The sequence below is a fragment of the Branchiostoma lanceolatum genome, chromosome 10 (assembly GCF_035083965.1).
Source record: "Branchiostoma lanceolatum isolate klBraLanc5 chromosome 10, klBraLanc5.hap2, whole genome shotgun sequence".
In the NCBI taxonomy this organism is placed as follows: Eukaryota; Metazoa; Chordata; class Leptocardii; order Amphioxiformes; family Branchiostomatidae; genus Branchiostoma; species Branchiostoma lanceolatum.
In genome coordinates, this window is record NC_089731.1 from 4300968 (window position 1) to 4313276 (window position 12309).

The 12309-nt window shown below is 43.9% G+C and overlaps 2 protein-coding genes and 1 long non-coding RNA gene across 3 annotated transcripts; 1 reads left to right on the plus strand and 2 right to left on the minus strand.

Moving 5' to 3' along the window:
* Positions 1–551: 551 nt before the first annotated feature.
* Positions 552–2711, minus strand: LOC136443871 (carboxypeptidase N subunit 2-like). The gene has a single exon (XM_066441242.1). The coding sequence runs from the start codon at positions 2709–2711 to the stop codon at positions 552–554; it is 2160 nt and encodes a 719-aa protein (XP_066297339.1).
* A 2287-nt stretch (positions 2712–4998) lies between these two features.
* On the minus strand, positions 4999–8797 carry LOC136444024 (leucine-rich repeat-containing protein 15-like). Its single transcript, XM_066441432.1, has 2 exons — positions 8783–8797; positions 4999–7316 (listed from the first exon to the last, which is right to left on the minus strand). The coding sequence occupies exon 2, from the start codon at positions 7282–7284 to the stop codon at positions 5107–5109; it is 2178 nt and encodes a 725-aa protein (XP_066297529.1). The 5' UTR covers positions 7285–7316; positions 8783–8797; the 3' UTR covers positions 4999–5106.
* A 790-nt stretch (positions 8798–9587) lies between these two features.
* LOC136443538 (uncharacterized) lies at positions 9588–11419 on the plus strand. The gene is made up of 3 exons (XR_010757167.1): positions 9588–9693; positions 10742–10857; positions 11366–11419. It is a non-coding gene; the product is annotated as an uncharacterized lncRNA (long non-coding RNA).
* The last annotated feature ends 890 nt before the right edge of the window (positions 11420–12309 follow it).

Sequence of the window (12309 nt, forward strand, 5' to 3'; positions counted from 1 at the left end):
TCTGTTACTTTCTGCCATTGAACATTTGATTTATATTGATGACATTTGGGGACAAACAGCATATTTTATGACATGCACGGCACTCAACGCATATACAAAGCCATAGAGCCAAAATGTGACTAGTCATCAGTCCTAATAAGTGAACAAGAAAAAGGCATTTCCAAATTCACTTTGCCATTTCCGGCTTGAAACAGTGGACAAATATCAAGATTACAAAAATCTCACAATTCATTACAGTTCAATTAGTTTACATTGTATACGTAGGGTTTTTTCAAAAGATTTTAGACCTCTCTCTCTCTCTCTCACACACACACATGTGCACACAGTGAAAACTATCAAAAATGGACCTTTTCAGTCTTCAGCAATGATAGCGCAAACACAAAGACAAAACGATTAACATCATTCTCCAATATCCAAGATACGACTAAACGCTAACAAAACATGATTCTTGTACATGCATGTTACGCCGCAAGTCTATCAATAAAACCATACAGATGATTGCAAAGTAAACATTAAATGATGTTCTTTCATTGCTCAAGCCAGTCCGAACGCTACACGTCGTTCTCCTGTGCGTTAGCAGCGTCGCTGGGTACGACTGCCGCCTGGCGACGGTCCCTGGTCCTGCACCAATAGTACATCACCAATGCCACGCATGTGCACACTACCAGCACAGCACAGGCAGAAACCAACGGCATACCGTTAATGATGTAGTACTCTGGTCTAACCGGTTGTTGTGAAACATTAGCGATTTGTGCTGTAATGGGCACAGGAGATGTTGTGTTTATTGTCGGTGGGTCAGTTGTACTTGGTTGTACAGGGGGTATGGAATGGATATTGGTTGTCACTGGATCGTAACCAGTGGTACTTGGTTGGACAAGAGATGTACATGTAGAGAGGGGGTTGGTTGTCAGTGGTTCGGTGGTTCTTTGTTGCACGGGAGATGTAGAGCGGTGATTAGTTGTCGGTGGATCGGTGGTACTTGGTTGTAAAGAAGACGTAGAGTGGGGATTGGTGGTACTTGGTTGTAAAGAAGAGGAAGAGTTGGTGTTGGTTGTCGTTGGGCCGGTGGCACTTGGTTGTACAGGAGATGTAGAGATGGGGTTGGTTGTCGGTGGATCGGTGGTACTTGGTTGTACAGTAGGGGGTGTCCTAGTAGATTGGGGGTTGATATTCGGTGAATCGGTGGTACTTGCTTGTACCTGTAGAGGACATGTAGAGTTGGCATTGGTTGTTTGTGGATCGCTGGTACTTGATTGTACAGAGAAGGGGCTGGTTGTCGGTGGATCGGTATAACTTGGTCGTACAGAGAAGGATTTGGTTGTCGATAGATCGGTTGCACTTGGTTGTACAGAGAGGGGGTTGGTTATTGGTGGATCCGTGGTACTTTGTTGTACAGGAGATGTAGGATTGGGAATGGCTGGAGATGAGCAAGTGACGTCAGAACACATCGCGTCTATCGGTATCTCCATAATATACATGGTCTCTGTGCATCCTGGGAACGAGCACGTCAGACGCTGGTGACTCTGGACCAGAGATGTCTTATCCAGCCATGACCGCATCTCTACAAGGTTACAGCCACACTTCCAAGGGTTGTCACTCAAATGCAAGTACAGCAGCCCCGGTGGCAACGACTTCTCAATGTGTTGTAGAGTTTGGAATCTATTCCCAGATAGTTCGAGGGTTCTTAGATTCTGTGGTAGTTCTGTCGGAATGGATGTGAGATAGTTTCTCTTCAAACTGAGCCTGACAAGCTGGTCTAGTCCACCGAACACATCTGTTGGGATGGCTTCTAAGCTGTTGTCGTCAAGAAAGACTACTTGAAGAGAAACTGCCCCTTGGAGGGAGTCGCTATGCAATGATCCGATGTTGTTTTCGCTGAGATCTAGCTTCAACAAGTTAGAGAGATTGGCAAATGTATTGTTGTGGAGAATGGTTAAGTTGTTATTGGACAGATAAAGCTGTTTTAGAGTCGGCATTGTGAAAACGTGTGCGCCAATGTCTGATATCCTGTTATTCTGTAGATTCAGGGTTTGAAGACGACCGAAATGACGGAAGGAGTGTGATTCGAGCTTCGTCAGATTGTTACCCTCTAAGTTGAGCCACTCGAGGTTTGTTAGATTCCGTAGTGCTTGGCTCGGAACGGCAGAAAACATGTTGTCAGCGAGACTGACATCGCGAATGTTCCCTGTCAGTACGAAAACGTCCTCAGCCATGTTGATCAGCTCGTTTCCCGACAGTACAAGAGCCCGAAACGCGGGGAGGTTTGCGAAAGCCGCTTCTTCCAATGCCCAGATCTTGTTGTCACTCAAGTCAAGCCGTTCCAACATCGGGAGATCTTTAAAACTTTCGCTGCGAACAACTTCGAGAAGGTTTTCCGACAAATCCAGACGACGCAGGGCTTGCAACCCGTGGAAGGCACCGGAAGATATATTCTGGATGTGGTTTGCTTTCAGAATCAGGATTTCAAGCTTGTCGTGTGACACTGAGAACGTACCCGCTTGAATGAAGGCGATGTTGTTTCCTGATATCATAGCGAACGTTGTCTCAGGCGGTATGGGGGAGGGGACGGACGTGAGACCGACGGCCTGGCAGTACAGCTGGTGTGATGCGCACATACACGGCGTCGGGCAGGGCTTGACAGGCTGGCCGGTCAGCAAGATGAAAGTAACAAAGACAATGAAGAAAGGATTCTGGCCTTTTGCAGAAGACATGCTTCCTAGGTAAGAAGAAACGTAAAGGAAAGTTAGAACGTAATGAATTTTATAAACTACAAGATGAGATATTGACAAATGAACTTCTGGTAACGTCATAGAAAATAATATTATCGTAACTTCACGGATACCAGCTTTGAGTGTGCGACATCGCAATGATATTGTTATTGAGATGCTTCACATATAACTTAGCTGTTCCTATATACAACATTCCATACAAGTGTATTGTTTGTGAGTAGTTGACTAACAAGAACACTAAAAAATTAAACATGAATAGAAACACCTCTTACACTCCTAGCAGGTATGACAAAGAGTATAACAGTCCTACACGCCACTACCTGTGGAATAGCCCCTGTAGTGCCTGTACAAATATGTGGCCAAATGGCTTTAGAAACGTGGCTAGATGGATATGTGCACTGCCCTGGCCTATACACCAAAACGTGTGAGACGTACCTAAACGTTTACGTACACAACTAGCACTCATTCTAAGCCTTCACGTACCTTTCTGATGTTTGAAAGCCTGCTCTAGCACACAGTCCAGACATCTGTGAGAGAGTGATCTAAAGCACACAGGAGCTAACCTAGTACCATGCAGTACCATTAAGATATAATTCAATAAAGGGTTGCTTAATTCTCCTTCCGGCCATTTACGTAACAAATTTGTTTTGTTAAAAGCAGAAGCTTTCCTCCCCCTGTGTGAAATCCCCAATTTCTGTGGCTACCATATGCTCCAAGTGCGAGTAGGGGCTAGGAGGAGTTAAAGTTTAAGAGTTTTCCACTTTGGTTTTTTAGTTTTCCTGATCCGCACAGTAGAATATCCTCTAATCTTATTATCCATTTCCTTCTTTTATGCATCTACAACAGTAGTGACCACAAACCCGGGCCGATATTAGAGATCACATCGGAACAGAACTCAGAACCGAGATATCAGATTGAAAACTTATGTTCATAATTGTTTTATTGCCGCTTTTGTTTCGAACATCGGTCAAAAAACAACTCCCAGTTCACACTGGACTACATCATAGTACATGTCACTGATCCTTTGAAGTTGTTATATATGGATGGCATTGAATCAAATGAGAACCAAATTTGTGTAATTCTGACAAAAAAACAACATCGTTGATTTGTATTTGACTAGAAGAAGGCACGATAATCCAAGTATTTACAAAAAAATACAGCGTTCCCTAGAATTCTAGGAATCGTCGCTTTTCCAGTGTCGTTTTTTCATTATGAAATGACATTAATCTGACAAGAAGAGAACGTGCAATAATTGAAGTATTTACAAAAATACAGGCTAGGGTTCCCTCGATTTCTAGGAATCGTTGCTTTGCCAATGTGCGTTTTCCATTATGAAATGACGTCTATCTGCTATCATGTCTAATTGTGTCGGAAGTGCGACATTTGCTTATCATTACTTCTTCTGCACTCAGCTTGTTTTCGAGCAAAATGGTGGCTAAATGCTTCCAGCTGTGTCAATATTGATTTTTTTTACATTAGTAAAACTGCGACAGTATCTGAGAACAAAGATAGGAAACGCCTCTGTAGTTCATCGCACATGAAGCAGCTGCTAGATTGAGACTGGCGTGCAGGTCACTGTCTAAGCGCAAGGTGTCGCTCATAAAGAGTCACTATTAGTGGTCATCTCCAAGCAGATGGTGGGGTAGAATGTTGCTTTGGTCCTGTGCACCCTGCAAATGATAACTGATTTCGCGTATTCCATGGTTGTCAATGGATTCGAGGCAGGTTTTTTTTTCAAGAGGAATGAAGTACGTAGTTAGCATTCGGGACAACCGCCCGACCGTGATTGAACAGAGACGGAGGGCGACACAGGTTATCTGGCACGTACGACGCGTTGCTGCAGTTCACGTGTTTCAAACGTCACGTCCCGGAAGTAGCTGTAGATGGGTCCATTCCGTGAATAAAGCTGACATGATGGAATAAGCCGCAAATTGGGGTTAAGTCCCAATCTTCACAAGTGAAGTGAAGTGAACTTTATTGCTCAACAATCGTACATGGTACAATGTAAGGCATGAAATTAACAATCTGTTCTACAAGGCTAATCTATCCTATAATTCTAAGTACAAAATATTTTCGAAACCAGTGTATTTGTTACAATATATAGTCATGTATGGGTAATTCTGTCTCGCTTTTCGAATGATTTATGGAGAAATTGACCTATGTACATAGATATAGGAGTCGGACATGACAACAGTACATAGAAAATATCGCTCTGTGTACCAGATAGGTTGAAGTTTGTCTTAGTAGTAATAGCCTGTAAAAGCATATGCACAATGTCGGTTATGTAGATTTCAATTGTTATCCATAATGCCATTTACCAACACGACAGATAAACTTAATGCTATGATTTAAAAACTGTTTTAGTTCAGAATCCAGCCTACAGCTCAGTGTACGCGGGGTTGCTAACGCCTTCCTTCGTCGTGACGTCATGTTTCTTGTCGCGCATCATGATGCTCCCTTGGATGGGCAGGGCGTCCTCTGGAATCTTCGTCGCGCATGCGCACCCGCGTCGACTGGACCTCACGAACAGGAAAATCGCGCCGGACACGAGAACCACAGCCAGGAACGCCCCGACAGCCACGCCCGCCACCATCCCGGTGTTTAGCTGCCTCGTGCTAGCCTGTGCTTTCGGGTCATCTGTGATAGGTTTTCCTGTGGGCGTCTTTGGCGGAAAGGGGTCTTTCGTCGGAAATGCGGACGGTTTTAAAAGTGGCTTTGTGGATAGAGTCTTTGTTAATATAGTAGTAAGTGTCGGTTTTTCTTTGCTGGTTGAAGGCACGTACTTCGTCGTGTCGGCAATCACCGTCGGTTTCGTCGGGTAACTGTCGGTGATCTTCGGTTTAGTCGTCGGCGTGGGCTCGGTAATTTCCGTAGTTGTTTCGTCAGCCGTCGTGGCTTCGCCCTGTTTCGGCGTTGTAGCGACTGGTTTATTAGCTGTTGAAGACAACGCTGTCGTTTCGGACATCGGCTTATCTGTTGTTGAAGCTATACCCTTGGTTGTAGTTTCTGCCATGGGCTTAGTTGTAGATTCAAACGGAGTTGAAGTAGTAGGGAATATCGTTGTAGCTTTGGTTGAAGGAGGTTCACTATTTGTAATCAGTGGTGGTGTAGTTGCCTCTTCAGTGGTTGCAACAATAGTAGTAGTTTTTGTAGTAGGCAATATCGTTGTAGATTTGGTTGTAGGAGGTTCACTGCTGGTCAGAGGCGCTGTAGTTGTCTCTTCGGTGGTTGCAATAGTTGTTGTGGGTAGTGGCGTTGTAGTACACGGTACGGTGACGTCACTACAAGACAGGTCGCCATCCGGAAGTTCAGATACGTACCACCCGTCGTTTTCTTCACAGTAGACCCCGCACTGAAACAGCTCCTTGTCTTGAAGTACCGCCGCAGTTGGGATCCATTTCTTAAAGTCGTTGAAATTACAGTCACACTTCCAAGGGTTGCCTGCGAGGTACAAGTACGTCAGGTTTCTGAGGAGAGGAAAGTCGGTCAAGCCAATCGTGGTGAACTTGTTGTTTGACATCTGCAATGTCTCTAAACCCTGCGGTAAATGTTTCGGTACTGCTGTAAGGAGATTGTTCGCAAGCTGCAAGGATTGGAGCGCGTTCAAGCTCTCAAAAGTGTGTTCGGTCAAGTCTCCGTCTTCTATCTTGTTCTCATCCAAGCGTAGCTCACTCAAGGCGACAAGTCCGCTGAAAGACCCGCTTGCTAGAGAAGATACCATGTTGGTGCTCAAGTCTAAGTTGGTGAGGCTTACGAGTTGCTCAAAGGTATTTCCACTGATCGCAGTGATGCTGTTGCTGTGTAGAACGAGCTTTCTGAGTTTCGTGAGCCCCGAAAACGCGTTTAGTTCGATCTCTTGTATATCGTTTACCTCTAGCTGTAAGAACATCAAGTCCTTTAAATCTTTGAATGAGTCGTTTCTTACAACCTGTATAGCATTATCTTGAAGCGTCAGGTACTGAAGACGTTGCAACTGCTGGATAGCCTGTGATGGTATGTCAACGATGCTATTTGAAGCCAAGTATAGGTCCGTCAGATCACCCAGCTGCTGGAATGCAGTTCCGTCTATGGTGACTATGTCATTGTTCGTGAATTTTAAAAATGACAGGCTTTGGAGATTTGAAAAGGCGCTGGCCTCTATTCGGCTGATGTTATTGTTGCTGAGATCTAGAGATCGCAGTTGTGGAAGGTCCATAAACGTGTCCGTTTCTAACGTTGTGAGTTGATTCCCCTTCATTTGGATCCGTTCTAACATAGAGAGATTCATAAGAGCTCCCGGTGCGATGCTCTGAATGCCGTTATCGTTCAAATACAACCTCTGTAGCTGCAGGAGGTCCACGAAGGCTCCCGAGTTTACCCGAAGGATGGCGTTCCCGAAGATTCGGACGAAAGTGACGTCACTCGGTATCCCTTCGGGTATGTTCGTCAGGCCGCTGCTATCACAGTAGAGTTGGTTGGAGTTACAGCTACAGTCGCTAGGGCACCCCTGTCCTCTTGTGAACGGGATAGCGATAGCGCAGAGGCACAGAAGAACGGACAGTATGATCCTTTCCATTGCGACGGTTCGGCCACCGCCTTCTAAAAAGTCTGAAAAACAAAATAAAGGAAGGCATTATTCTAAATCACAAATATCATTTTTTGTGTTTTCTGGTAGAAGTGGTGAAGGTAAACATTCCCGGGAGATATGCGGTATTTTGATACCGAATTACGATACGTACAAGTATACTATAGCGTTACGCTATGTTGTAAAACACTTTATACATCGTACATTCAGGTAGTTTTTGTAGGGCAGTAATTGTGAATCACGACTTATGTTCCACAGTCCCTTTTCAGTAGCACATTAGTCGTGCAGTGACGGGATTCGAACTCGCGACCTTAAGGATAACTGACCATTAGACACGCACGCGCACTGCTTATTTGTCATGTACACACTTACGATAACATCCCCTCCCCTCCTAGCATATACACAGAAACGAAATACTAGTGCGTTTCAAACTTTAAATGTGTAACTCCAGGACCGGAAACTATTGTAAAAGTGCTGTTATAAAACGCTTGCGTGGCCTTAAACCCTAGACTTAAACTTAAAGACCCCAATGACTGCGACACACTTAGCATTTAGCTCCTTCAAACAATCTGTGGTGCTCCTCCGTTAGTTGAGAGTTTAATAATTAAAGCGTGAAGTCCCCCTCATGCCGCCCTGTTATCAGTTAACAAACAATATGGCGGTCAGGCCACCTTCTTTGGGGCGTGATTTCTACTTTAAACAGATCAGCAGTTTTAACTGTCAACAACTCAAACTGTTCTGTTAGACGTGTATCAATTTGGGAGGGGGACTTAATATCATCAATACATGTTAACAATAAATATAGCCTCTTAGACGTTATTGTGATTAATTGATACAGTTAGAATGTTTCATGCTGTAACGATGTTACATTTTGACAACTTCTGGTATAGCCACGGTGGCTTCGATTAGGGGTTAATTTTATTGACAGTAATGGCGCTGTGTACAACATAGCATACCATGCTCAATCAGCCTCGTTTGAGACGTTACGTTAACGTTGTGCGTTTGGGACGTTCATATGCCTAGAAAATATTAAAAGATTCCCTTACCATTAGGTCAAGTTTGAATGAAGCTATGCATGGTTGAAAATCATTATTTGGCGACTGTCGATTGGTTACGCCGTAAAGGGATATTGATTGGTTTATTTTAGCGGTGCTCCAGGGTTGCCGGTTACCAAATCTATCAAAGTCCACTTAGCCATAAGTTCCCAAAATGTTGCAAAGAGTCACTGTAATGCATACCTTTATCTTTCAGTCTGAAGTAAGATAATAATCGTACAAATATCTACCAAGCGTGATTCTATTATTAAACGAAGTTCTACTCTGCATTTATTAGAAGGAGGGGCCATTATAGACATGACGATCTTGTTTACATAGTCTTTTAAATGGCTACAGTACAGATACTTCAAACTTCTTCCAACAAGTCGTACATGACAGCAGTAACTCAGAAGTCTATTTCCTGTCGAAACTTCACTGAACACTTATTATCTTACCTTGGTGCCTCTCAGTCCCTCGGCCTGAAAGTAGTTGTACCTGTCACACAGGGTTCAGGTGAGTTATGTAAAACTGTCAGGGTCCACCGGCCTGACGTAATCTTTGCCCAAACTCAAACAGCGATCCCGCGCGGTTGTCAAACGAGGACATTTAAGCTTCCCTCTAACTGGACCCGCGGGGCGCTGGCGGCGTCGCTGCGGCCGATAGAATTGACAAAGTACTCAACGAATTTCATGGACAAAAAACGAATGTTTTAAAGCTTTGTGTGTTTTGTTGTCTTTTTGGTCATACTTGTACTTTTTGAATGATATTCCCATTATTATAAAGTCAAGGGTAGCACAAATCTAGTTTAGGACGCAGCGACGCCGCCAGCGCTCGTGCCGCGGGTTCAGTGAGGGGGGGGGGGGCTTAAAATGGCCGCAGCGCGTTGATTTATGAATGGCATTAGGGACTCTTTGAGATAATGGGCACGTGTTGTGGCGTGGGCTTTGAATTATTAATGAGCCAGTCACGCACATGTATATACATACACAAGCATACACATTCTTCATAGCTGTCAAATGTAACCTTTGTTATTACCTCCCAGAAAAATGGAGGTATTGTTTTTGGCGTGTCTGTCTGTCTGTCTTTCTGTGTGTGTGTGTGTGTTTGTATGTTCGGTTCCTTTATCTTATTTTGTCTTGTTTCCAGTACGATATCTCACCTTGCCATCCGTATTGAATTTATGTGTTGTTAAGCTGCATTTTCAGAACCCCCAGTGAAGCCCCAATGGCGTTTCCGAACACAACATACACAACAATAGACGCGGTCAATTTCACACATTATCAAATACACCAGCTCAATACGCCCCAGCCCAGGTGTTTCGCGTCCAACAAGCTACACATTTCCCCCGAAAGGAACTATTTTAAAGGTAGACGTGTCTTCTTTCTTGTTTTCAAGGCTTAGAGTTCATGGTTACCCTCTATACATCGATTTTCCTAGTTATTTCAACGCTATGTGTTGCATGGCAACAATGCCCTGATGTGTACGTTTCGATAGATAGAGCGGTAGCATGGCTAGAATAGTCAGTGTTCAGTAGTCTTCACGTAGTACTAGTGTTAGCGTTAGGAAGGGGGGGGGGCGATGTTTCTGAGAGGTAATCATATATAAACTGGTCTAGAAAATGTGAAGATCTTCACTCTTAATAACGTCATTTTGACATTGATATTGGGCATCAGCCGGTATTGACATTATGCATTGTCAGTTTGCTCGAGACCCAACTACTAGGGAATATAAAAACATTCAGTATTCCATGTTGTGCTCGTTAAGTCGAAATGAAAATTAGTGAGAATTTAGAAAACACATTTCAGAATGTACTGAAGTCCTCCAGTACCTGTTCTTGGAAGTACTTTCAGCACAAATTATCTTGTTTCAAATATAGAGAATCTGTCAGGAGTGAACCATTGACCCTAATCAGCGTACAGTGATACATTGTGGAACGCATGCGAAAAATGATTCATAGTGACGAATTCGGTCTACGATAACGTTGTCTCGCGTAGGGGTTTTCGGTACACCATACGCGTATTGTAACCGTCATTAACATTAATCCGCCAGGTTTGAGAGATCCCAGGTATGCACAGTTAAGACACACAGGAGTAGATTATACTGGGGGACATTGGGTTGGAGATCTGTTCGGAAACTTTGGATGTATCTTTTCAGGGTGGCGGGATTATGTACCCTAGTGGAATTATGTTGATAGATGTTGATTTACGTTACCTGACAACATTTAGCATAGGCACATACGATTTACCCTATGTCATGTATGTGAGACAATGCTAATAAAACGCCAATACTTTATACGTGTACAATTCGTATGACTGCTGAAAAACAAAACCTTTCGGATCAAATAATGTGTAAGACAACTATGTATTTGTCGTCATCTTGTAATATGTATTATTATGTCTGTACGTGTGTTGCAGGGCAGACCTTGTCCGGTAGGTGCCGCTAGAACAACACTATGGCGATCCTCGAAACCTGTTGCTGCGGCCGCTCGAAGGTCCGGGAGGGATCCATCGTCGTGGGGGTCCTGTTTTCGGTGGGCGCAATGTTTCATCTATGTTTCTTCGAATTCTTTAACAAGCATGTTAAAATATTTCATTCACAAGTCACACTCTTCTAGGTTATGTACTTCTGTAAAGTGGTGTGTTACATCGAAGGGCGTTCATGCCGACTATATATACAGACGCAGATGTTTCTCTCTCTGTCTAAATTTTTCCCTCTCTCGACTCTCTCTCTCTGACTATCCCCCTCTCTCACACATCTCTCTCTGTGTCTAAATCCCCCCTCTCTCTCTCTCTCTCCCTCTCCCCCCCTCTCTCTCTCTCTCTATCTGCCTATACCCTCTCTCACATACATGTCTCTCTCTCTGGGCTTCTCTCCCTCTCTCTCTCCCTGTCTCTCTCTGTCTCTCTTTCCGTGTGTGTCTCTCTCTCCGTCTCTCTCTCTCTCTCGCTATCTTACTATCTAAATCTGTCTCTCCGCCTATCCCTCTTGTCTCTCTTTCTCTCTGTCATACTAACTATTCATCTATCCTTTCCCGTCAGATCCTGCATCTAATTGACCTCGGTTTCAAGGCAAGCAACATGAGTCGTAGCTCAACGCTCGGAGTCCCAGGTAAACAACTTAACATTATTCACATGAGATAAAAGTATGGCAATTCATTGTACAAGAGTGCTTATAGTCAGAGACGTTGTGGTTGCTTTCCTTTCTTACGCTTCCTATGTAACGAACAGTTTGTATTCTTGCCGACGATGTCCTTTTAATAAAGCTCACAGACTCATCGGGCGAGCCTTTTCCTGCTATGTGACGCCGGTTTAAAGATAATATCACGTGATAGCTGCATACATGTACAAAACATATAAAAGCACACCTGCAGAACGTAAGTATATAGGTTCATATAGTTGTGTCCAAATAGATATCTTATGCAACGGCTTTTACTCTCCTGCAACGTACCGTTGATGAAAGAGGACAAAAGAGACTCGGCAGCTACTAATATAATAGATTTAAATAGCAGGCTTATGAACGTATATGCGCATTACGTTCTGAATACATTCAAACCTGCACAAGGCGACCACCGGGGGACCAAGGAAAAGCGGTCGCGTTGGACAGGTGGTCGCCTTGAAGAGGATCGACGCACAACATGTTTCCAGGGTTGAGGTTGATACGTAAATACAGTAACATACATGGATGGAAAATGATGCTTACAATATAAGATGTGTTTACTTCTAGTTTCCGGTACGGACGCTGCCGGCGTTACCATCGACGTCGTGGCCATCATCATCGACGGGCTGATGATCTATGGCGTCATCAAGGCGAGTATAGAATACTGTAAATACAGAAATGTTCGCGGTTGTTTTATGCTCGCGGTTTTCGCGGTGAACTCTTTAACGCAAACTTAAAACCACCGCGAAGCTTTTTACCCACCTATGACTGTAGCGCTACTATTGTTTTAAAAGCAAACTTAAAGCCACCGCAAAAACTCTAAGCA

Bases quoted from the DNA above. Each gene is read 5' to 3' on its own strand.
- LOC136444024 (XM_066441432.1), bottom strand. From the start codon at position 7,284: ATGGAAAGGATCATACTGTCCGTTCTTCTGTGCCTCTGCGCTATCGCT.
- LOC136443871 (XM_066441242.1), bottom strand. From the start codon at position 2,711: ATGTCTTCTGCAAAAGGCCAGAATCCTTTCTTCATTGTCTTTGTTACT.